Here is a 24,614-nt window from a genome sequence, read left to right on the forward strand (position 1 = left end):
CTATATAGCAATGCGCGCGTCCCTGTTCTACTCTTTTCTAACGGAATCCCGTGGGCTGAGCAGCTCACGATTTCCCCATTAAATCCTGCAACGCTGCGTAATCACATTCTGTTTGCATTCTTTACCACCGTTGAGGGGACATTGGCGAATTTAAAAACCCGCATCTTTGATTTTATAACGCTTGGTATTCGTGGAAATGAAGTTAAAGATGGAGGATAAGAAACAAGTATTTTTGCAAGTCTTGAACGAACGACGTAAACTAAGGTTGAGGATCGAATAGTAGAATGGTCAGAATTGAAGAAAAAAAAAAAGTAATTACATTTTCACACGCGCGAGAATTAAATATTCACAGAACTGAAAAGTGTCGAGAGAAGGTGAAAAAATAAGAAAACCAAAATCCAGTATTTAGGATCCTCGATTATTCTGAACTTCTGAATTTAGTTTAGACGATTCTGTATTTCGAACATCTGCAACTTGAAATTTCACAAGAATCAAACGTTCGAATTCTATAAGATTCGATATTACATTTTCTACTTTTTGAACTTCGTCAAAAAGAAGCAAGAATACCGATACGAAAATTATTTTAGTGCCTCTGAGTATTTTCTCAGAATGAGAAGAATTCAACATATTTCCGTTGCACCGAATTCGCTCGGTTCTGAGAATTCTAACGACTGTCATTTTCGTTGTCGAGTTGGAAATTTACAGGTTTAAGCAACAGGTCCGACGGTACGAAACGCGGAAGAGCCGATTCAACTCCAACAGGTTTAAAACGGGTTTCGATTATGGTTCGCACCTGTTCCGCAGCCCAATCTTCCGCAATGGATTTTTGCGCAACTCGACTGCAGCATTCCTACGAGACTGCTATGCAGCCGTGAAGCGCATGCGCAGTTTTACGGATTACGCGGCCTTATGAGGCCCACGCTAAGCCGGTCGGGCCGCGTTGCGTCACGTTCAGAGATTACGAGCAGGCTGACCTACTCCCTTTTCTATTTTCTATAGAGACAATTCGAACCTTGAGCGCGGCTTGAAGAAGCGGCGAGGTTTTTTTTACCAAGGAGGTTGACGGGCTGAAAATATATATTTACTTTGAATTTAATGTACTACAAGATTTATGTTTCTTCTGCATGCGTAGAAATTGAAAATACAGCAATTATGAAGAAAAGTTTAGATATCAACGTTTCATCTTAATTAGATTCAAAATGGTGAAGAATTTAATAAATTATCTCAACTTTATTATTTATTTTATACGCCAGAAGACTATTTTTTACAATTCTACTAAAATCATTTTTTTTTTTTTTAATTTTTTCATCACGAATCTTCGGATATTCAAATTTATGATATAGATTGAGCGTCATACATGATCAACAAATAGCAATATTAATATGATTACTGGAGAAATACTGTTTTAGTGAATCGGTATGAAAAAGTCTTCTAAATAAAATTAACTTTGGTAAGGTGAAACCGAACGAGTCTACGACATTTTACATTATTTCGAAGCGATTTTAAACGACTCATCGATATTTATAATCTTTTGTTTACGATTGCAGTATTTTTCAATTTTATATTTTCAAACAAGTGATATTCCATAGCGTGTTAAAATCAATAAAGAGTGTTGATTTTCGATTCACCAATTCCCTAACACTGTTGTTTAATTAAAAAATCAGTAATTAGCGAGGAATTGTTTTTTCTACAACTGGTAAAAATTTCTTTTATTCCAGCAGCAGTAGTTTTTCCTCTTTCTTTCTCTCTCTGTAGCTGCAGTGTCATTTCATTTGAAAGGCATATATACAGCGATTAGAGTTGACGAGTGGAATTACGAAGCGTCACATTATGCAAATTGCATTACGCACTTCGATTGCGCGGCATTAGAAGCATACGAAGTTCAAAGCAGTCGGTGATGCGGTGCAATTGTTGTTAATTCAATCCGGATTATACAGCTTACACAGCCGTTCACTCGTGCCGGCGACAAAGGCCAAGGACGCATGCGTTTTACACTTATAAGTTGTTACGCACTTTTAGCCAATCAGAAATTCTAATAGTTAACTCAGCACGTTGCAGTGATTGAAAAACGCACTGGCGAACTTTGCACGCTGGATTTCCAAATTGCCAGGATTTCTGAGAAGGCAAAACCACGATACAACTATTCTTGCCATCAATTTGTTTCGCGTGGGATAAATATCGATGAATTATGAATCCCAGAGTCCATTTGATATTAAAAATAAAATGGCAGGTGGGACGCAGCGGCCATTTTGACTTCGAATCGGGAATCTAAACGAAATGTCACTTGAAAGAAAATTATTTTGTCCTATAGTTTACGAAATTCTGACGTCTTTACACGACTAACATACGTAAATTGAGTTGAGCCACGTTCGTCAAAATTGGTGTACGCGCTGCAGTGATTGAAAAACGCACTAGCGAACTTTGCACGCTAAATTTCTAAACTGCCAAGATTTCTGAGAAGGCAAAATCATGACACGACTATCCTTGCCATAATTTTGTTTCGCTTAGGATAAAGATCGATGAATTATGAATCCCAGAGTTCATTTGATAGTCAGAATAAAATGGCAGGTGGGACAGTAGCGGCCATTTTAATTTCGATACAGGATTTCGAACCGAATTTCAGCTTTCAATGAAAATTGTTTTGTCGTACAGTTTACTAAATTCTGACGTCTTTGCACTACTGACGTACGAAAATTGATTTGAACCGCGTTCAAAATTGGAGTGGAATTCCTAACCTCAGGCGATTTACTCATAATTTCCGTGTTCTTCGCCGATGAACCTGGGGAATTAATTAATGAAAAATCATGATTTTCATACGAATAACTCTTTGATTTTTCACACATTCGCTACGCCTGGCTACCGTATCGCGTCCTTGAGGAATTGCACCATCGCAATGCATAACGCTTCGTTCATTTCACCTCACAATTACCTGCATATAACGCAGGTATGTATGCACTTGCATACATCCACTATAGATCGGATCAAGTTGCCTCGCAATATGAGTATACGTATATCCGTACCGATAGCACGTAACAATCGATGGATGCAAGCGCACCGGCTAATCTTTCGAACGTTACACCGTGCATCGTTGCAGCTCGTGTTCGATGCAACGAAACCGCTGATAATGCGCAGTGGAGTTTGTGTAAAACATCGACGCAGTGGAATAGTAGTTGAAAATATGAAATAAAGAAAAATGGAAACACACGATTATAGATGAACTGTGTGAAAATTTTTTTACTACCGATAGTTTCAAGAGCTTAGCAATTTTTTAAACATCTTTTTTGAATATGCTTTATTAGACATTTTACGAGGAATTGAAGACGATGGAAAATGAAAAAAATACTCCGGTGTGAAGATTTGAAGACATGGTCATGTTTCTTGCCACGTGAAATCCGATTCGATTATACTTTTACCTCTGAACTCGATATATGATTCGAGAAATATTGGATTCCCTGAAGAATTGAATGAAAAGAGGGGAGGATATAATACTTGACAGCTATTTCGCGTCGTGTTTCACATTGCCTGAATAATGCTACAATGGTGTTATAATTTTATAGTGAAAGAGATCGAGAACGATATAAAATTCTAGCTAGCTATTTATAAAAGTTGGTTAAGTTGGTGAAGTCAGAGGCAACGGAAGATTGGTGAAAAATCACTTTTTCGTAAATGTTTATGACTTGTATACACGAATTTATTACGATTTAACGAAGTTCATACATTTCTTAAGTCACCAAAAAGAAAAAAAGTCTAACGACTCCTTAGCTAATCAAGGACGTTTTTCGAATGTGTAAACAATTAAGTATCAAAAACTTCTTAATGATTCTAACAACTGTTGAACCTTGCTCGATATTTTCATAACCTATCAACGGGTTAGCTTGCTTTTTAGGAAAAAATTTCCATCGATTATCTCATCGCTACGGATTTTATGTGCATGGGGAGCTGGAATTTTAACGACGCTAACCTGCAGCTCCAAGAACTTCGAAGTCACCTAAAACACTTCATACATTTCGCCACGAGTTGGAAGAAACGCAACTGGTGCGTGGAGAAAGTTTCTCGGCTATTAACCAGCCGAGTTTCTGCCTGCATTGGTAGAAAAGAGACGGATAACTTGACGAGGGAAATCATAGGAAAAAAATAGAATAAATAAACACACGATAAAACGGTTTCTTTCCGGTCGTGTCGATATTTTATTACTGTTGTGCGGCTATTATCCATTTAATTTTACTGCAGTTTGTCTAAATTGCATTAATTTTTACGATCCATAGAATTTTGGTATTACCGTAATTAAGTTAGACGAAAATATAAACAAACCGCAAAAATGTCAAGATCAAGTTATTTAAAATGCAAAACTGAACATCTTTGAAGACGAATTTTGCTGACATGATCCGTTTCTTGAACGGATAAAATAATCAATTACCGCAAATTTGAGTGAATAAAACTGAGTTGTTGAGAACTTTAAAAAGATTAAATCTCTGTTCTAGATTATTCAAAATCTTAACATTGTTTGTCAAATTATGATACATTGATGAACATCGTAAATGGGTTTTTAACAATGTTATCCTGTTTCTCAATGAACGATTAACCTAATCGATTGCGATCACCTTTAAATGAAAAAGTCGAAAATATAAGACGAAGAAAAAATGCATAATCACAAGTGACTTGTAGGAAATTAATTTACGATAATTTGTTATGCATCACGAGCTATACTTGATTATTAATATTTAAAGAAATAATAGTAAAAATTACATGAAAAATATGTAATTACTCGAAGATTTTAGAAAATTCGACCTCCCAAGTGTACATTTTTGGGATAAAAGTGATTGTCAAATGAAAACCTAACTTAACCTAACCTAACCGGATTCGAAAAATGTAGTTACACGATATTTGAACACCGCTACATGAATTTATTTGTTTCGCCTCGAAGCAGTTTGGTGCCGATTTCACGCCTAACAAATTCCTAAACCGAATTCTCGCTGGTCAAAGACACTGAGTGTCTTTAAAACATAATAATATATATAACTGCAATATCAATCGCACGAGTGTTATGTGAGTCGTATTTCGTCGAGAGCGCACTTCCGGTGAGTTTACCCATCACGACATTCCGCTTCCTATTAAGGAGCTACGTTTCGATTAAAAACTAAAGCCAGCTGAGTACATAATCGAACAATAGGAAGTTTCCAAATGCTCGTAACGTAATTCGTGGCTGTTGAATATCAATCAGAAGCGCAATGACGACGAGATGCGCGTTTTAATTTGCTGCGAATATGTTACGACGATAAGTTATTTCATTCCGGTAAAACTTTGACGTGCAGATTATGAGGAGCGTTTTTCTTTCCTGTATTTAAAAAATTTTCAGTGATTTTGTTTTACCAACAATTTTAGTAAATTTTGAGCTTGGGATAATTTGCAATTAACTTTGTTGTGACGTCATTTTGAAATCAGTCAGCTTGTTCCATCCAACATTTTCTGAGAGCAAAAATACATTGGTTTTTATGCTCATGGCCAACGAACTCGTAATTCCTATATTAACAAATTTCGCTCCAGAATTTTTTTTTTTTTTCGAGATACGAAACCGTTCTAATTCAATTTATTAATGGACGTACAAACAACAGCTGCATTATCACCTGAATTTTATTAAATTGGTTCAGCTGTAAATGAAACTCGGTTTAATTTGCTGTCAGAGTCGGCTTAAAAACTACGTAAAAAAAAACACGAGAGCAATTCACTCTTGTTTGTACAGCTTTGATGCTGAATTCACTTGTTCCACTCCGTTTTTACATTTGCCGATTTTATTTTCCGTCGATCTTTCGCGGCTAACCGCCATTTTGTCTTCACGCCCCCGAAGAAACGCAAAGAGCGAAATTTGAGAATCGCCAAATTTAGATGCCGACGATATGAAATGAGAATTAAATTTTGATTGTAACAGATTTTCGTCGAAAATTCTACCGCATATGTACATCGACAGACATTTTTTTTTTTTTTATTGTATCTCCGTTCTGTTTGGTTTCTTTTTTTTTTGATTCGAAAAACATTCCGTACGTAAGTGATTTTCTATCGGATATTAAAAATCACGTCAAAAACAGGAACAAACCGAATTTGCGTTCCGGGAGTTTAAAAATCGGTGCAATATTTCAACTACAAATAACTTTCAAGATAATTGCACGCATAATTTTTTATTAGCACTATCTTCAGAGAAAGAAATATCATATTTCTGGTCCAGAGCTGCGCTGGCGTGAAAATTACGATCAATACGTGGGTGATTAAGTTTTGTAAAGATAAAAAAATATGATTGCCTTATCGATACTCGGTCGGTAATCAAGATTTGATGGATCATGTGACCTGCAATCGATACTGCAAAGACCGTTGCATATCGTTTTTGGCAAATTTTTTTTTTATTTTTCTCCTCGTTGCGAAACGTGGGCGAGATTAGAAAAAAACTACACAAATGGCCGACGCGACAAAAAGATAATTCAGTTACTCGGAAGCGATTCAACCGTGACCTTGTGGATTATTCTTCGTTTTTCAGTACCAAAAAAAAAAAAAAATAAAAAAAAAACTGGCCGCGTGTATCACTTATGTAGGTACAGGTATCCCCATACATGTATGCATGTGTGTCATACCAAAACACCCGTGAAGCGCAAAGAGGAGAAAAGAACAGATTATAATTTCTCGGCGTAAAGCAGACGCTTGTGATAATTTGCATATATTGTATACCGCACCTGTGTGTTTACAAAGATTTAGCAATAATAATAACAATAAAAATAATAACTACAGTATGATTGTTTCGTCACTTTCTCAGATGTCGCAGCCACGCTGCTAATTCATGCTCGAGGTTATTTCTTTACAAGTCGCTATAATTAATGTTTTCACTTCATATGATAAGCGAAAAATATCATTTATCGATGAATCGATTGAAGAATTGTATGTCTTGAAATTAAAAACAAGTTAAATGTTGACTGGTTTTTGCCTAATTAAGGAAATAATAAGTCATCATGATTATTTCAAAGTTTGACCGTAAGTTCGATCATCGTGTTGTTGATGTGAGAAGTAATAACATCGTCGATAACCGAAAGTGCAAACAATTTGTATCTCGAGATAAACATAGATTCATATTTCTGAAAAAATTTGTTTCAATTCGAAAGGAAGAATCGTCTCCTATCCTGACTGCTATAACTTTGTCCAAGTTTCAAGAAGTGCGGTTTTTAAGAGATTTGAATTATTAGAAACTTGTTTTTTAATATTCATATTCTGATTATTGAATAATTGCCATTCAAAATCGAGTATTTGGTTAAGGGTCAAAATTAACAACAATTACGTTGAATCGCATCAGGCTGTTAGGTTAAAAGTCACACCTTGAAATACGGAACGATAAAATGTAGACTTGATCGCTATTTCGTAACTTCGGAATCGTCCGGATTGCGGTAAAGTGTAAATTTCCACTTTGAAATATAGCAAAGTAGTTCTAAACTCGCAGAATAAACGTTTAAAAACTCCTAGGGGGTGAAAATCTTGCCATTACTCTAATCAACCTCAAAAAAATCCCTTCAATTTTTTTTAACCATTCCGAGCTTTAACTTTAGTGGGTTTCAGATCCATTTTTCGAAGTGATGGAATTCATATGATTAGGAATCGTGAAGTTAAAGCAAGAAAAGAAATGATGACAATATTTAATAACTTCAACCACTCTTTAGGTCCACAAGACAGCAACCAAAAAGAGGGAAATTCCAGCAGAAACTTCGTACTGAGTTCTTTTTCTTGAAACATTCTGATCATGTATAAAATATTCATTAAATTACATAAAAATCTTCAAATTCTCCATTGCAATTCTCCCAAAAATATGTACAGTAGATTTATAAAAACGTAAAATGAAAAAATTGCACCCAAGCTTTAAAATTCTGGAATCTGCAGATCAAAAATTCCGAAACTCCAAATCTTAATATCCATACATAAATATGTATGCAAAATGCAATTTGCTGAGTTTCGCTTTAGCGAAATATAATCCTTTCTCAAATCTTCGTATTTTTTCATCTCTCGGGATTTTGAGCTACTTGCATTCCAATATTGCAAACTTTGAATGATCTGAACCTTAAAGTATCGATTAAATGAAATCATTGTATCGTTTGAAACCTTCAAGATTCAAAACTACCCCAACGCATTTCACAAAACGTGTTAATATTATACCTGGAACGGAATAGGGCATAGTTTGTGCCTGCGGTGCCCAGTAAGCAGGACTGATGGCGGGATAGTGTGCGTGGGATCCGAAATGAGCCCCGCTGTACTGTTTTCTGCTCTTCATCGCCATCGGACCTTAGGAAGAATTAATTCTCATATCACGAAGTAAGGAATTCGCCGTTAGACAGCTTAAAATTTTCCTAGGACGATTTCCTCTTTCTTTCACTCTCTATCACACCATCCGCACTTGGCAGTTCGTATAATATAATGTTTGCACACGCAGCGAATAGTTGCCAAACGCGATTATTTATCGCCTCCCTCTAATCCGGCGCATCCAGCCACCTGTTCCACCGTCGGGCAGGAAATTCGCCCAATAAACTAGTCGGAACTCGTTTGAATTTTCATTTTTTTTTTCAATGTTGTTTTTTAATCTTTTTTAGTGCAACGTGGAAAAGCGAGAATATAATCAATGAATGAAACAAGACAGAGACGCGAACGTTGATGCGATTGAATAGTTTAGGTTGGACGATAAAAAAGAAACATACTGTTATTTACTTATTTTTCTTATTTCGAGCCATTGACTTGAACTTGAATGTCAGAAAACTATTTTCAATCTTGATCACGAGCAGCGAGTCGAGTACATAGAATTTTTCTGCATCAGTGACGACGCCGACTGAAATGCATGCGCGGACTCCAGCTGCGTTCAACTAATTGCACGCTCGCGTTAACAATCCCGTATAACAGTTAAATTGTAGGTATATACACATTATGCAATAACCGAACCGCCCCGTAGTTGCGTAAGAATCGCCAATAATAGCCACGGTCGTATTTTCTTATAGTTTCCCTCTCCTGTATTTCATTATTCACTACCTTTTTTATTTACTTCATCTTTTCGTCGAACAATACACAACACCGGTATTTACACTGCACAGTTATAAAAAAAGGTCGAAGGATTTTAAAGAGTGATCGAAATCATAAGAAAACCTTCAACAAAAACACAGGAACATGGATAAAATAATTACGCACTTTTAAGGGAAAAAAAGAACGCGCGCTTTGAATAAACGGAACGCGCAGAGTCAGTCGGACGCATGTCACCGCACTTTGATTTTCGGTTTTTAACGGAGCCACGCGGCTCGCGGCTTCACTGTTCAAAAATCAGATGGAACTGAGAACCCAGGGGGAGGGGGAGAATTTTTCCGCTCTCAGCTTGCGGAAGAAGCGCCCTGGACAACGCGCGACACGGTCTACAGGGAGTCGCTCAACAAGTGCTACTATCTCTGAGCGGCAAGTCTGAAAGAGTCGAGGCGACAGGCGATCGCAGCGCTCTACGGCCGATTCGAGAGACGTCGACAGCTGATCCCGACAATGAACACGTGACTGATGCTCCGTGAATCAGTAGCTCACGCCTGGCGGAGCAATTGTTCCAGAAAAGGGGCGGTGGAAGGAAGGGGCGAGTCTAGGATCTAAGAGTGTCAACATCGACACAATGAAGCGCGAGACTTGGATGTAAAGTTTATGTTGCTTCTGTTGTGCTTTAGAAACGATTCTGTTTGACTTGCAGACGATATTCCTTTCAAGAGAATGACCAATCGAAAAATAATTCATTCGTGATTACAAGATGGTCGCACGTTGAGTAATCGTAGAATTTATGGATTTGTTAGATGGGATGATGTTTCTAAAAATTGAAAAGCAGAAGAATTTATAAAATTATCAACGACAGTTCGGATAACGATTTTTCGTTTCAGATCGATACAATCTGGCTGTAACTTTCGTAAATTGTTGTGATTGTACTATGCAATTATGTAACTAATTGTATTTAAAACACTATTTTTTACAATCTTTCAAAATGATTGGTATCATTGAATATTGGGTTTTCTAAGATTTAACAGTTATTTATTTCAATCTAAAAATAGCAATTCCGAATTAACTGATGTGATCGAAAAGTTATCAAACTGGACATGGAAAAAATAGGTTTTCCCAATAAATTAAGTACAATTGTGAAATAAGATCAAACGAATTGATGAAAATTTTAATCATTTTGAAGTAACACTTGAAATTAGTAATGTCATCTGACAATAAGGTCTGTATTATCATTTGACCGTGTATTTATTTGTATTTTTAGGAAAATTATAACTTACGAATATATCGAATCGGAAAATATCGAATGTGCGGCTATCTCGTAATGAAATCGACAAGTAGTATAGAATTTCCATTTTCACTTTGCCTCGACTATTCGACAACAGAATTATTCATTCTCTGAATATTTTTTTTTCGTAAATGATTGTCTAGATCCAAATACGAAACGGATACAGAATATCCGTATCAATATAGAAACTGCTGAAACGCACAAGATTGTAAAAATGTTCCTTGACGTTTTTCCAAAGCTGTACACGAATTTTCATGAATGACCGTATATTCTATTTTGTTTATCTTTTTGACACCTCGACTTTGAAAAAATCCCAAGCTTGATGTTCAGTTTCAACAGGATTGAATTGGTAATTTTCTTCTTCATTCCTCGTTTGATGCAGGTACTTTTTTCATAAATGTACATTAATCTTCGATAGTAGAACGACGTTAAAACCGTACAAGTATTTTCTCGTAAACGATTCACTCAGAGTTGAAGAACCATGGACGCAAACAAAGTTGTTGAAGACTAGACATGAATATGTCGTTATAAACCGGAGCCAAAATAACCAGCGAAACAAAAAGCCTACGTAATATATTTTCGGCGGCGGATCGAAGGTCGTTTGTTATGCAGCATATTTTCTTTCCTTCAAAGAAGCAAAGTAGGAATTTGTGGAGGAGAATTAGAAGAGGGAGGGCTTTGAAATTTCGTTGTGGACGTCGACAACGGTTAGGAAAAAAGATAAGGAAAAAAGAGACGCATAAATAAGCTTTTCACGAGGCTTGAATAACCAGCGTGACGAGTCCGCGTTTGTGGCGAGGAGAACTGCAGAAACGCATATAAGCGTCATTCACTCGGCTTATACCGTTACACACACTCATTTGTATGCGACTTCAGGCCTGTTTTCGGCCCGCCTTTTTCCTGCCTACGTCCGAAACGACTTTCGACGACTAGCACTAACCCACTGCCCACATTATTTCATGCGTCCGCCATTGACGGGTGATTCTTTCCACATTTGTTTCGCTAAGTTTAACCGGTGAATGCAGTTTTTGATCCCTTACGATACCTCATTCGAAGTCAAAACATGTTTGAATCAATTTCTCCAACATTTGTGCTCCCAGAAGTCTGGATAAATTAGTATATTACGTAACAAGGAGGCAAAACGCGATTCTTTATATAACAAGAGTATGTTGCGCGTTTTTTCACGAAGCACGATATTGAGGTTACGGTCGCGTAATGTCAGATTTGTTCGCAACAGCGCATGCGCACGGTACAGAACCACTTCTAGCTTTAACTTCTAGGACTGAAAAGTGGTATTTTCTGTATTCCACGTATGCGCATTCGCAGACTCACTCAATCGTCATAGAAACGGTTACCTACTTTGTGCACGGAAAGCAGGTATAAAAAACGCGTAAAACATGCTCGCATTATATAAAAGTTTTTTCACAATGAAAAATACTCCTGAACCGACTATGTAACGGATCTTTGAATAAACAATAGTCATATTAATTTGGAAATTAGACTAATTAATTTTCAGACCACCGAGTATTCAATTTTCTTTATGAAATTGCCGTTTGGAATTTTTCATGGTTTTTAAGTCATAGTGAAGGCATGCTTACAACCATTTTTTTTAAATTTTAGCACCAATAATCTTGAACAACTGAGATCCAGGTTTCTCTTTATATTATAGCGAATCATTTGAAATACTAGTTTTGAGACGAAATATCGTCAAAAATCGTAACATCCATTTAGAATTTAGTCGTGATTAATTTCTCGCTCACCGTGGATTCAATGTTCTCGAAAAAAATCACATTTAGAATTAAAAAATTCATGACGTGAAAGCAAAATTTTGAAAAAATTGTCGTATATTTAAGAGGTTACTCACCCATCTGTCTCAAATAAAATCCCACAGGAGTTCATATTACAACGAATAATATTTATTAATGAATAATAGGCTTTTACATTTCTTCACATTACGCGTCTCATTAGGAACTGAAGCTGGGTAGTGTCAACCATAGAAAGTTGGTTATTTAGAGAGGACGTCTCGTACACATATGTGTCTAACTTGTCCATCGGACTTGAGCCAAACTATTTTGCATTCAGGGTATAACAAAATGGTGAGAATCAAATTATTGTAACAAAAACGAAAGAATGAGATATCGTCAAGTTATTCAGGAATGATCCGAATATTATTTACGTGGATATTTCGGCTACATGATACGCATCTAAGTGTATGTGAATGCCTATATTTCTGAGATAAGCTGCTTATTTGTTCGGGCAGCTATTAGCAGCTATAACAATACGCGGGGGCTGAAGCATGGCCGCCAAGCGTCTCCTTCGAGTGCCTAACAATTAAGTCGAGTATACAATGAGCGGAAAATAATGACTCATTAAAGTTCCGAACGGTATATTTAGTGTGTATGTAGTAGAGGTATTTAGGAAAATAACGGCGGCATCGGCTTCTCGAGTTTATACGTGAGAATATCGATTCGCACACTATCGGATTCCTTACAAGTAGGTAAGTACGTTATATAAATGTCATAATTATGCGAGTTAAGAACTCCTAGTTTAATAATGTTTTCGTGCACGCGAAATTCCGCGACAAGCGACGTTATGAAAACATTTCAATTATACCTCGCGCTTCAATTTTACGAGCGTATAATGTGATGGCCGAATTATAATACAATCACGTGACCTACTCTCTCTGTTGTACGCATAAAAAAAATTATCCAGAATTCCTTTTTTTTTTTTTCTGTGAGGGGATAAACATAAAGTACACTTTGGGAAATTTCTACATGCAAGCGATCAGCTAGAATGAAGCCCGCTATAATCCTATGGGAATTGGGTTTCAGTGAAGTCGTTTGGATTTTTTTATGTGCTGCAGATCTTGGCATTGTGAAAAAAAGTCTCCGTGGGCGCGACCCTCCGCTATGAATAGTTTCAGCGCTAAAAAAATGTTCATCCTATATCCAGTATTCCTTTGTGCAAGAAAAACAAAGCAAAAAATTATTATTTCTTGTAAATAAAACTTAGGGACGTAACCGCACATGCCAACTTTGAGTCTGTGGACTCGTCTTCTCCTCCAACTTCAATGATCTTACCTGTAGATAACGTCACCTGGTGGGATCCGGTGCAAATAGATGTTTTCAGTTCTTCGATGGAAAAATAGATATTTTAGATTATACAAAATGGTCACTGTTTTTCAAATAAAATCTCCGTGAATTTGTTTTAAGTGCGATGACGTTTTTTACTATATATACAAGTATAAGCAATAAGTAACAAGTATGTACAAGATTATTGCGGTGATGTTTCAGATACTGTAGGAAAAAAATGTGAAACTTAATCGTAATTTATTTTTGGGCAAAAGTTGCGGATTACACTTTTGGAACATAAAAAAGCGTAATGTTTCGTAATTTTGGCATTATGGTTTTGAAAATGGTTTGAATTCGTTTTTTATATTATCTTTTTCTATGAAGAGTCAAAACACTCTGTTCAGCATGCAGTATTGTATGAAAAATTGCTACAATGTATCTAAATTGAAATTGCAGCTACAACGTTGTCCGAAAATTTATGCAAAATCGTAGCTTCATACGTGTAATATTGTTTCAATGTTTCGGAATTTCAATATTTCAGAAATGTTCAACAGAATAATTACAGCAATGTTGCAAGTAGGTGTATAGGAGCAGCTTCAAAATGTTCTGCAACGTGTCCGAATTATTTCTAGCCTTTTGAAATTTTGTTGCTGCGATGTTTCTGCAAATTATTAACGCAACGTATCTGAAACACCCCAAACCCTGTAAAGTAACGCAAACTGCAGTGTTTTCGGATATATTTCAAAGTTTGTAGAGTTACGCAGATCCAATGTTTCTGCAATATTGCATAGGTACAGTGTGTAAAACCCACAATTTGTGGACGAAGAACCGAATAGTCTTGGTACCAGCAAAACCGTATTATAATACCCCAACTTACGCTATTACCGGAGTGTTCATAATCTTGGTAAAACAAACAGCTGGGCGTGGGTAAGGTAAACAGATAAATATTGAGGGTAAGTATGACGTAGCACCGGAGCACGGACTCCAGTATGACAGGCCAGCTTTTATCTAGAAAGGTTGATAATAAATCGGGCAGATGGACTCTAGCCTTCTTCATTTCTTCCTCCTCCTTATCCTCCTTCTCCCTCTCTCCATCTTCTTCTTCTTCTTCTTCTTCTTGCTCTTTTTCACTTCTCTTCTCCTATCTCCTCGTTCTTTCCTTGCGCATATCTGGTGCTACAGGCATTTGATCGTGTTTATCTTTTCGGCGGGCAGCTGAACACATTTCACGTCTACAGCCTTTCGACAAATGTCGCAGACACACTGAGTGCAGCTCGTGTAATTCCTTTCAGTTCCATCCTGCTATCATCTTCGAAGAAGACGATGACACGCTGTCTGTCTGCCTGCACCGTTTTTCCGTCAACCTGTCCCTCTTCGTCTACTTACTCTTATTTCTCTCTTTTCAAACCCATTTACCGTTCCGTTATTCAATCCTCCGTGGAGACGTGACTAATTGGTAAACGGCAACAAACAACGGAAGTAAAAACTGATGTCGCACTGCCGCTCTGTTGACCGATTAATTTGACAGAGATCATTGACGATGCAAACTGGGCAAAGATACACGTGAATCAAAAGCACGAGTAGTAGGTACTGATCAAAAATCATTTTCACTATAGCTCGTCAAGAACAAGACCACTTCGAAGATCTTTTTCGTTCTTACAATCGGAAGCACAGGTATAATGGCAATCGACTGCTGAACCTCAAAGACGTGTTATCAGAGTCCGAAACAAAGGCTGGCGGGTGTATTTGATTTGAATAGTTTATGGACTTCGTCTCAGCCGTTCCCTGGTATCAGACACGGGAATCGATATTATTTCAAACCCGACGTCTCCGGGTTCTTATTCTCAAACCGAATGTCCCTTCCTCCCGTATTCTTGCCCGGACCCCGCATCTTGTTGATGAATAACGAATGGCGATTTAACCATCAGAGGTCATCGCACCGCTGATGTTTTATGGATGTTTGAGGGTCCATTTGCGAGAGAAAAACAGAGCAAGAGAGAGATGATAAATTATTCATACTCGGGGATATTCATCCATTCTTCTTCTGCTCGCATTATCAGTACCTAAACAGGTTATCCGGAGTTCACGATACCTATTTCAAATTCACAGACTCGAAGTTGGGGCGGCGATTTCTTAACAAGCAGACCGTATTGGTCCGTATTTGGTAAGGCTCACAATTATACTGCGTGTAATATACATTGATTCTAACTGCGAATAGTATCGAAAAAAAACCAGAATTAATCAAGTGGTCAATTGTGGCCGATAAAAGCATTCAGCATTAGCAGATTACAGAAACACATTTTGAAACGGTGAGAGAAAATCGATACAAATGACCGTAAAAACAACGGATGAACAGCATCACTGATAGAATTTAACCCACCAGATGGTGCAAAACATATTTCATTCACGCTTCGTTGATAACTATGTTTTCTCAATTGTGCAGGCTTGAACTTATCGCGTTACGCCTTTGACGTAAGTCGTAACTGTTAAGTGAACAACAAGAACTCGGCGAGCCTGCCAAGAGTACCAAATTTTTTGCTCATCACTGGTGAGTACTCGTCAATCTTTGTGAATCATTCGCTGGTAAGGTGACAAATGAAAAGATTACATTTAATGATCACGTTTTCACATAGTCTTCAAAAATTGCACTAGAATGGAGGCTTTCTTCTATCGCGCCTAATGTCCAAAACATTGTTTTCTAAATTTATCCTAACCTCGCGAATGGCGGCATGGATGTGAAGTGATTTCCCAAATCACATTGTGCCAATTAACACCCGACCTTGGCTACTCTTCAACGGAAGTATAAGGTTACATCGGTTACACTATACGAGGTACAGCATGTGTTCCGACATGCTCTGATGGAGTGTAATTTTATTTTTAGATCACTATCACCCGAGTCATTCTATCTATCAGTGCCTCTGGCATTGGGCCAGTGATTCTTACAAGCAGATAGAATTTATCACCGGTTTTCGCCATCTGTAACTCGCCTTTCGGGTTCACCGAGGAGACCAATTGTTTTTCATCTGTCTCACTCAGAGCCATTTTCAAGATCACGTAATTGGTCCAATTTATCGTCTACACGTTCCATTAATTGCTACCATTGCGAGTCTTTCTCAGGTTGACGATCAGTGAGTCTCGGTTTTTAGCGCCTTTGTGTCTAACGGTCGAGTTTGTTGAACACATTGACGCTATACCGTCCGAGATGAAGAAGGATCCTAAATGGAAACGCAAGATGTTGTCTGTTGTCAAATTGCACGGGCTTGTATCAGGTGAACCCTTAATCCCGGGCAGCAATACGAAAGTAGATTTTTGATCCTGTGAACACGAGTTCCAGGATGAAGGTGTTAAAATATCAAGAACTTCGGAGGGGCGTGGAGGTTTGGAAATAGCAAGGATAAAACGAGCTTTAGGAACAGCTTAGGGATTATTTGGGGGCAACGTTTCTCCGCGGCAGTTTCGAAATTAGTGCCAAAAGTTATGGTCGGAAGTTGAGGGAGAAAGAAAGAGAGACAAAGGGAGTTTATACAGTCTCCAGGTGTTTGAAACAACTAGGAAACACCGGGGAGAGTCCCGGGAATTCATGCAGTAAGGCTTATCCCATTTCCGCGTCAACCAACAAGACCACTTTTGTCCTCAAACCGTGCACATGTATACATCGCACACATTATAAGTCACGTGTCGATCGAAACACGAAGACGTTGAGGACAGCCAGCCAGTTCGTGTTACAGCGTGCTACGGCGCCTGTTGTTAGGTCGTTACACAGGAAGTTTGTATACATATACACGCGACCTCTGACCGGACCTAAGCAAACTGAATTCAGGTACACGATGCCATTTGTAGCTTCGATATACCCGTCAGAATGTCAATTTCCGCTCTAAATTTATCACAACGCAGTCCGGAATTTCCGAAACGATACTTTCTTTTCACACGAAAGCTTTCCTCTTCAGGCATTCAAAGCGGTTTCACACAGTTTCGCTGTGGTTTCGTTAATAGGTCTGCAAAGGTCTTCTAAAACTTGGAAGACTTCATTCTTTCGTTCTGTTTGGTACCCATTTCAGGTACTTTTATTTCTATAACTTCAAGGACTATTTACACTGTGGGTAAAGTCGACGGTCTTCTCAGACTTTCAGGACTTGATTTGTGATCATGATTGTACTATACTAAGATCTTTTATTTGAAGTACCATATAATGGGTTGATAACGGCGAACCGGTTTGGCGATTTTTTTTTTTTTTTTTTTTAATCAGCGGATGACGTTCAACTATTGAAACTTTGATCGTATGTAAACAATCACCCTACTCTGGATCACTTGAGACTTGAAACCTGACCTGAGACTTTGGAAACGTTTTGCCGAAAGAATTTGTATCCAGTAACCCGAAATAGTTACCGTTCTCTGTTTGTTGAAAGTTACAGAACAGAACGTGGAAAGGTAACTCAACCTGGAAAGTTAAGGCAGGAACATAACCTAAAACGAAGAGCGCTGCAGCCCGAGTGAAAAATGAATATTTACCCTCTGGAGCTGGAGCGGATCTTGGCACAGCTTGATGCATTGCAGGCGAAAAATACGAGTTGCATCGCAAGTGGCTGATACCGTGTCTCGAGAGGAAGGGATAACGCAACTTTTGGAAGACCCGATTGTGACGGACGAAATGGCGAAGCGTACGTAACCTGGTTTAATTATAGCGATATCCAGGCGTCGATGGCGCCGACGTTACCCGAAGGGAAATCGCCAGGGTGACCCGGGGTTAGGGGATATTTAAAGCCCGTTGTAATCGAGCTTTTTAAACGATAGATACGACGGAGAAACGGTAGAGAAGGAAAACGAACCGTTTTACACGACAGAAATTTTACACACCAACAATTTTTTCCTTTTATTCCACTACGTTTAAACAACCCTGCAGTTCGAAAGACGACGATTGCTGCTAAGAGTTCATCATTCCATTCAGGAGACCTCGATTTTGATTTCTTTCATTGTTTCCGGAGAATTTTTGAGCTTTCGAGCATTGATCCGAGAACACAAGCTTGTACCTACTGGATTTGGAAAAATAAATTGGGATTAATTTTTTATGTCGTGGTAGCAACAAATCAGACATTTGGAATAAAGGTGACATATGATAATGAAAATGGAAAGGATCTCTTTAAAGATAAGGGTATTTCACGAACGGAAGCAATTAAAGTTTCATAACGTGTTATCAAAGAGGAATGAAACAGGAAATGAGGCACTTTCGATTGGAAGGCCTTGTTTTTGTAACCTTAGAACGAGGTTCATTACATTACAATCAATACTGAAAGGAGTTTCCGGAATGCCTGAGGAAGTCAAGGGATCTCGTGGTGAGAAGAGCCGATTGACGACTCTCGTCCGTTCCGTTCCGTTTAGTTCAGCTTTTTCTATTCTTACCAAGCAGAGCCAATTACTCGGCCCCGGTGTAGTAGTCTCCTATTATTGCGGGACAATCGACTGGCAATAGATCGATTCGTTTGCCGAAGAGGATGGAAGATGTGAAAAAAGAAGAAGAAGGAAAAGAAAGAGGGGAAATGTTTCCGAAGAGGGGCGATGCTGCTCTGGACGGCTGCCAAATATTTGGGCTATTACGTCGGGTGGAAGCCGCCCGCTTCGCTCGACTCTTTGCGCAGGCCTGAATTTAAGGCACTGCATCTGGTGGGTCTGGTAATGAACCGAAATAGCGTAAAAGGGCCTATGAGCTATCAGCTCGGTGCAACGTCACGTCAGAAGCTGATCTCTGTGCTCGGCTTGGTCAGATTACGGAGTCTTTAAGCTCTGCTTAATCGTTCTCACAGGCCGCGCGATTAGTCACCGACCCCGGAACTCAATTTACAATTCATTCACCCTAATCGACTGTTGAATTCAGAGATCAGACTTAAACGATCCATTTTCCTTTGCCACCGTCAAACCAGATACTCAAAAAAAAAGACTTATGAATAATCGGAATGTAGTGTTAGATTTTGTTTCGATGATGTTGACTATATAACGGTACCGACAACAAACTGGATTTGATACTTAATTCTGAACAGTAACAGACGATTTTCTATCCAAATAGGGACAATTGATTGGAAAGCTGCTTAGTGGTCTGAAAATCTTACCTGTTTTCATGGAAGCTTAACTTACAAAAAGTGTTGAAATAAAAAGCGACGGAAGAAGGATTCAGAGGTTTAAATAAAGCTGATTAAAGTAAGTTTGCTGAAAACGACATTTCCTTGGTACTTCTAAAACGTCCAGCTTCTAGCTTCAAATTTCATGAAATGCAAGAGCTTATTTGGCTTGTAATGGAATCATTTATTCTGGAATCGTATTGATCGAAAAGTAATAGTTTTTCAGTGAAGCATGAGTTTACACAATGTGATGTACCGTGCGTTTTTAATTGACTCGACAGGTAAGAAAAATCAAATTTATGCCGCACGATTTTTGAATAACTCGTTTAAAAACAAAACCAGCCTCAGCAAATCAAAATTAGACAAATTGGAAAATGCAATGATGTGATCAATCTGAAACTCTGAATAACCGGCCTTTGTGGGTTGAAATTTGTTATTTTCTATTCATTTCTACTTCAAAGGAACACTGTTCTAATGAAATTCAAGTTCATTATCTCAAGCCACACTTTTTGAATCCAATTTGCATGATAAAATCTTACAAGGAGAGTAACATGCCTCCGTAGCGCAGATGTGGTGGAAAATTTTTATGGTATTTTCTCCAGCATGATGTCATGCTGAAAACATGTAGCCTATTATGTCTCATTCAAACCCTTATTCCGTCGCTGCATATCAACTTATGTTGAGCGACATATTTAGCAATTTATCAGTTTTCATTGTTTTTCCAAAACTCATTTCTGTCAGTTGCCCTTATGATTTTCAGTAATTCAAACGTCATCATTTGCCAAAAAGAATCTGCATCGACGCATTGAGCGATATAATATAACCATAATACAATCATTAATCATTCATGAGATTGAAATAGACATGATGTAACGGGCCGCATGTTTTAGCTGAAGTAGAAACCTTCAAATGTTCGAACCATATCCATATTCCGAAGGTATGAATACTCTCCTTGTTGGCTTCAACACATTTGTTGGCTCAATCAAAGACATGAAGAGAAAACCAAGTACCCCAATTCTAACAAAACCGATTGCATGAAGAACGGTCGAGTTGATTAACAACGAGGGCGATCCACTCAATTCGCAGTGTTACCGAACGTGCGTCGGAGTATCGCTGATCAAAATTCAATAACCTCGGTATCGATGTGACGGGAATCAACACTGTCCGTCCCTTTGCCGGGAGCGGCGGCTGCTGGAGCTTGATCTCCAGGTTCCAGGGTAAACTAACCGAGGGATGGCGGTGTGTTTGCAGTGGGTCGACGTATCGACGGCAGGTAGGATATATCGTGACCTCTGTCTACAGTGATCATGATCGGTAAACGTATCACCATAATCCCATACCTACATTCGCAATTCTACCCTCCGAAAAGGACTTCTGCATTAGAACCAGCAGCATGACTTCCAGTTTACTCCCTTCATCCAATCTTCAGACCCCGGATCAATCAGTTCAGTTCAGCGCTGAAGATACTTCATTATTCGCGAATTGCCGATACTTATTGTACACTGATCAAATTCTTGCACACCGCAAAAAAAGCATTATACAATGATTCGTCAACCAAAATGTAGTACCGACACTGACAAGAGAACCAATGTCGATTTTAAAATTTATCATCTGACGTGGTCTCAAGTGTTGTGATCACGTCACGATCAGCTTGTGCTTTCCGATATCATCAAAATTGATACGTCATCTATCAGAAGATAAGCTTACAGATTGTTTCTACAGATCGTTCCAACTGACCGCGACTTTGACGAACCCGAAAGCGAAGCTGAACCACATTGGCAGCAAGATTCTACCTACCAGGAATGAATTCGTGGGAAATAAAGAGGTGCTTTCGCCAAATTGAGAAGCGTTTTACGCGCACTGGTCGTAAGATCGATTCTCATCAGGACAATGGCGCTTCCCGTCGTTGGGCTGCAATTTCGTCAGGAAACTGATTGGTATAGATGATGTGCTGTGGGCGGTATAAAGGATCGATCTAGTTCCCTAGCTGCTATAGCTGTAAATCTTTGCCCTCTGTTTTCCTTCGCTCTCGTTCGATCGCTCCATTTAATAGCCGGTGCTTAGGCGGTGACCATAAAAGCGCGATATTTCTTCATCGACATTGAAAATGATTTCTAACATGGAACCTAAGATGACGAGGCAGTTAGTTGAGTCGGTGTTTGCAATATCAACGACTTCCTCAAAAAAAAAAAAAAAAAAACACCACTGATTTTATATTTTTCTTTCATACTTCTTCGTTAGTAAAACTTTCTCTACAGTTTGACCAGTGATCAATTTTTAGATTAGACAAAAATCATGACTAAATTTAGCGAGTGATTTCTTCCACGATTTAAATGGCGTTCGAAAGATGCGTCAAGCGAAAAAAAAGTAGTCTTTGAAAATGAACTCCGGTCGAATTAGAACAGGGAAAAAGTGTAAAAGAACTTGGAAGAATTTATTCTAAATCAATCGTCTCTCCCTTCTGGCCATTCGTCGGCTGTGAATTCATTGCACCCGGCTCGCCAAGAAAACAGAAAAGATTCTGCAACTGCTTCGGATGCCCCTGATTCTAAAGCGACGGCAAACTTATTTTTGGAACTATTTCCGAACTGACAAAGAATGGAAATTTAGATATTTTCGACTACTTTGGTGTTCGAGACTGATTCAAATCAAATTCCCTAATCATTACAATGACTCCTATAATGTGTTTTTGAATTTAACCTCCGGTTAAACTTTTTTATCTGATTGATTTTTGAAATTGCAGTTTACTCTTGGGACTTTTTGAAACAGTATCGAAGATCACGAATGAATCGAAAAGCTTGAAAGATAATTTGAGATGTTAAATTTATCCAACAAATCTAATAGCAGATTTTAATTGTAAAATAAACGGTTATAAATTAGCGGGACGGTTAAATTTTTTAGACAGAGAAAAAGCGTTGGAATTGGTATCGCGTTTCTTTCAATGACTTCTTCTTTGGTAACGGAGATTTATAAGATCTATAAATTGACGAGATTCTCGCCGTGTAACCCAGCTGTCGTTCATGTTTATTTACAACGATTATCAACATTTTTCGCCCGCCGGAAATGCGCTGTTTTGCTTATCTCCTCCACGCGAGCGCTACACCTCAGGTCGTTTAGAATTAGCACCAGCTGTACAGTAAACAGTACCCGTTCTTGCCCTCGTAAAATCTCAAATCTTTCGCTGCAAGAACTCTCTCTCTATGTATGTATATACGTACGTATGTATATAAAGAGCCTCGTGGGTGAGGTAAAGAAAACTTTTTTACAACACCTCAGGCGTCAAGTTTCAAAAATCTTCACCGAATTTAAAACGACCCTCCTAGGTTAAGAGGCAACCTTTTTTCTTCTACTTTTTTTTTTTTTTTTGAGCAATTTGAGAATTTTTGTGAATTACCGGCTGAAAGTTAATTATAATCTTGATGGAGAGTTTTTCTTCTTCTAATGCGGTGAAAAGCCTTCAAGGTTTTTCTTGAGTTTAATGAAAAACTCGAAATGATTTTGTGAATCTAATACGCTCAAATAGTTTTGCAATCAGTGAATTCCGAATTGAAATTCAGCAACAATCAAAAAATCTGAGAATGCTAGAAAACCATTTCAGCCGACTCAAAATATTTTTTTAGGAAAAACTTGAAAAGGCTCTTTGGCTAATTTCACTCTGAATTTGACTTAAAAAAATCTTGCTATATTTTTTAGATTTCATCAAGGTCCGACATTTTCTTTTCATATATACTGCACTATATAATTATGCAAGTTGTTTCATTGTTTTTAACTTTTGTTTAGATATATTTGCACACTTTGTCACGATTGCGACTGAAAATTAGTTAAAATTTCTTTTTTAAAATCAAGAAATAGCTGAGTTTATAATTCTGCTTATTTTGTGTAATTTCAAGATATTTCGGCAAGTACTAAATTTAAGGTAATGAACGTTGATTTCAGAACGCGGAGAACCGCTTATCGATTGAGTATCTTCATCTTTGAAATCCTGTGAGGCTTCGCATCGTCGTTTCGATTCTGATTTTCCGAAGAGGCAAAGTGGTTCTAATCAGAGTCTTTGCAATACGCGCGTGCCACCAATCTTGGTAAACTTTAATAGGATTTCCCAATTAGAAAGTGTTTCCGCACACTTCCTGTGCGCGACTGTGGATCCCTAGTTTGGAGAGAGGGGCATTTCCGCACACACAGAATTTCCGGCATCAGGTTCGGGCGCAGACGAGTTCGGCTTCGAAACGAACTCACCGGCTCTGGCAATGCGCCGATTGATTTCTCTACAGTATTAATTATATTTAACACGTTTAACGGAACGTGATTCCACTTTGAAACCAGCTGCACGCGTGGCTCGGCGACTGAACTCTGTTACAGAGAACCTCGTGATCGGCCAATAAATCGAAATTATCGAATCAACTTTCTCGCTGCTGTGGCACAATTGAATGGAAAGCATCGTTCATTTTCCCCTGTACTGCTTGATTTATCAGTCTCTAGAGCCGACTCGCTATTACTAATCAATTATTTATTGCTGAACTGTCGTTACGATTAATTGATTCCTGAGAATCAGAAATCTGATGTTACATTAACGAGTTCAAATTATTGTCTCAACTTTTGTTTTTTTTTCTTCATCGATTTTTACTCAAATATCAAGTTTCACGAACCGAGCTCAATTCCTCGTTTCGATTTGAGCTCACCAGCAGCGCCGTTGTCGGAAATGCCTGGTACTGAAAACAGACAATGGCTGCTAGCAATTTTTAGGTTATGTTCTGTCTTTCATGAGCTTTTTCATGGTTCTCAGACATTTGGGTACTCTTTGATAGTATTTCAAGGCGAAAACAAGGAAACCAAAACCTGAGCTAACCTAATTTCTGCCCCAGACAAGGTAAACCAGTAAACTTGCATTGATGTTCTGCACTGAGCACTTAATAACGAATTTCGGATCCTGAAAACGTTAGAAAAAATAAAATTGTGAAACCGGATAGTATCTGTGGGAGTGGTCGCAACGGTTGGGAGGTCGTCACTTAGCGAGAGCTTGCGCTGTCAGCCAAAATAAACAGAATGTCACGCGTATAAATAAAGCTTTCGTTTCCCCGCGCCCCTCGACCCCTGACGAAGCCCGCATCGCCTCGC

The 24,614-nt window shown here is 38.3% G+C and overlaps 1 protein-coding gene across 13 annotated transcripts in view; it reads right to left on the reverse strand.

The window, feature by feature from the left end:
• LOC124297845 (CUGBP Elav-like family member 2) overlaps positions 1-24,614 on the reverse strand; it is a 374,143-nt gene that overhangs the window by 65,014 nt on the left and 284,515 nt on the right. The window contains exons 1-2 of one of the 13 annotated variants that reach the window (XM_046749185.1): positions 9,043-9,442; positions 8,182-8,307 (exon numbers count right to left, since the gene is read on the reverse strand). The exons of the other annotated variants lie outside the window; for them this stretch is intronic. Of the exons in view, the coding sequence (XP_046605141.1) occupies positions 8,182-8,302 (121 nt within the window). The 5' untranslated portion in view covers positions 8,303-8,307; positions 9,043-9,442. Of the gene's footprint in view, positions 1-8,181; positions 8,308-9,042; positions 9,443-24,614 lie in introns of those variants that run through there. 13 annotated transcript variants of the gene reach the window in all.

The sequence above is a fragment of the Neodiprion virginianus genome, chromosome 2, assembly GCF_021901495.1.
Source record: "Neodiprion virginianus isolate iyNeoVirg1 chromosome 2, iyNeoVirg1.1, whole genome shotgun sequence".
NCBI lineage: Eukaryota > Metazoa > Arthropoda > Insecta > Hymenoptera > Diprionidae > Neodiprion > Neodiprion virginianus.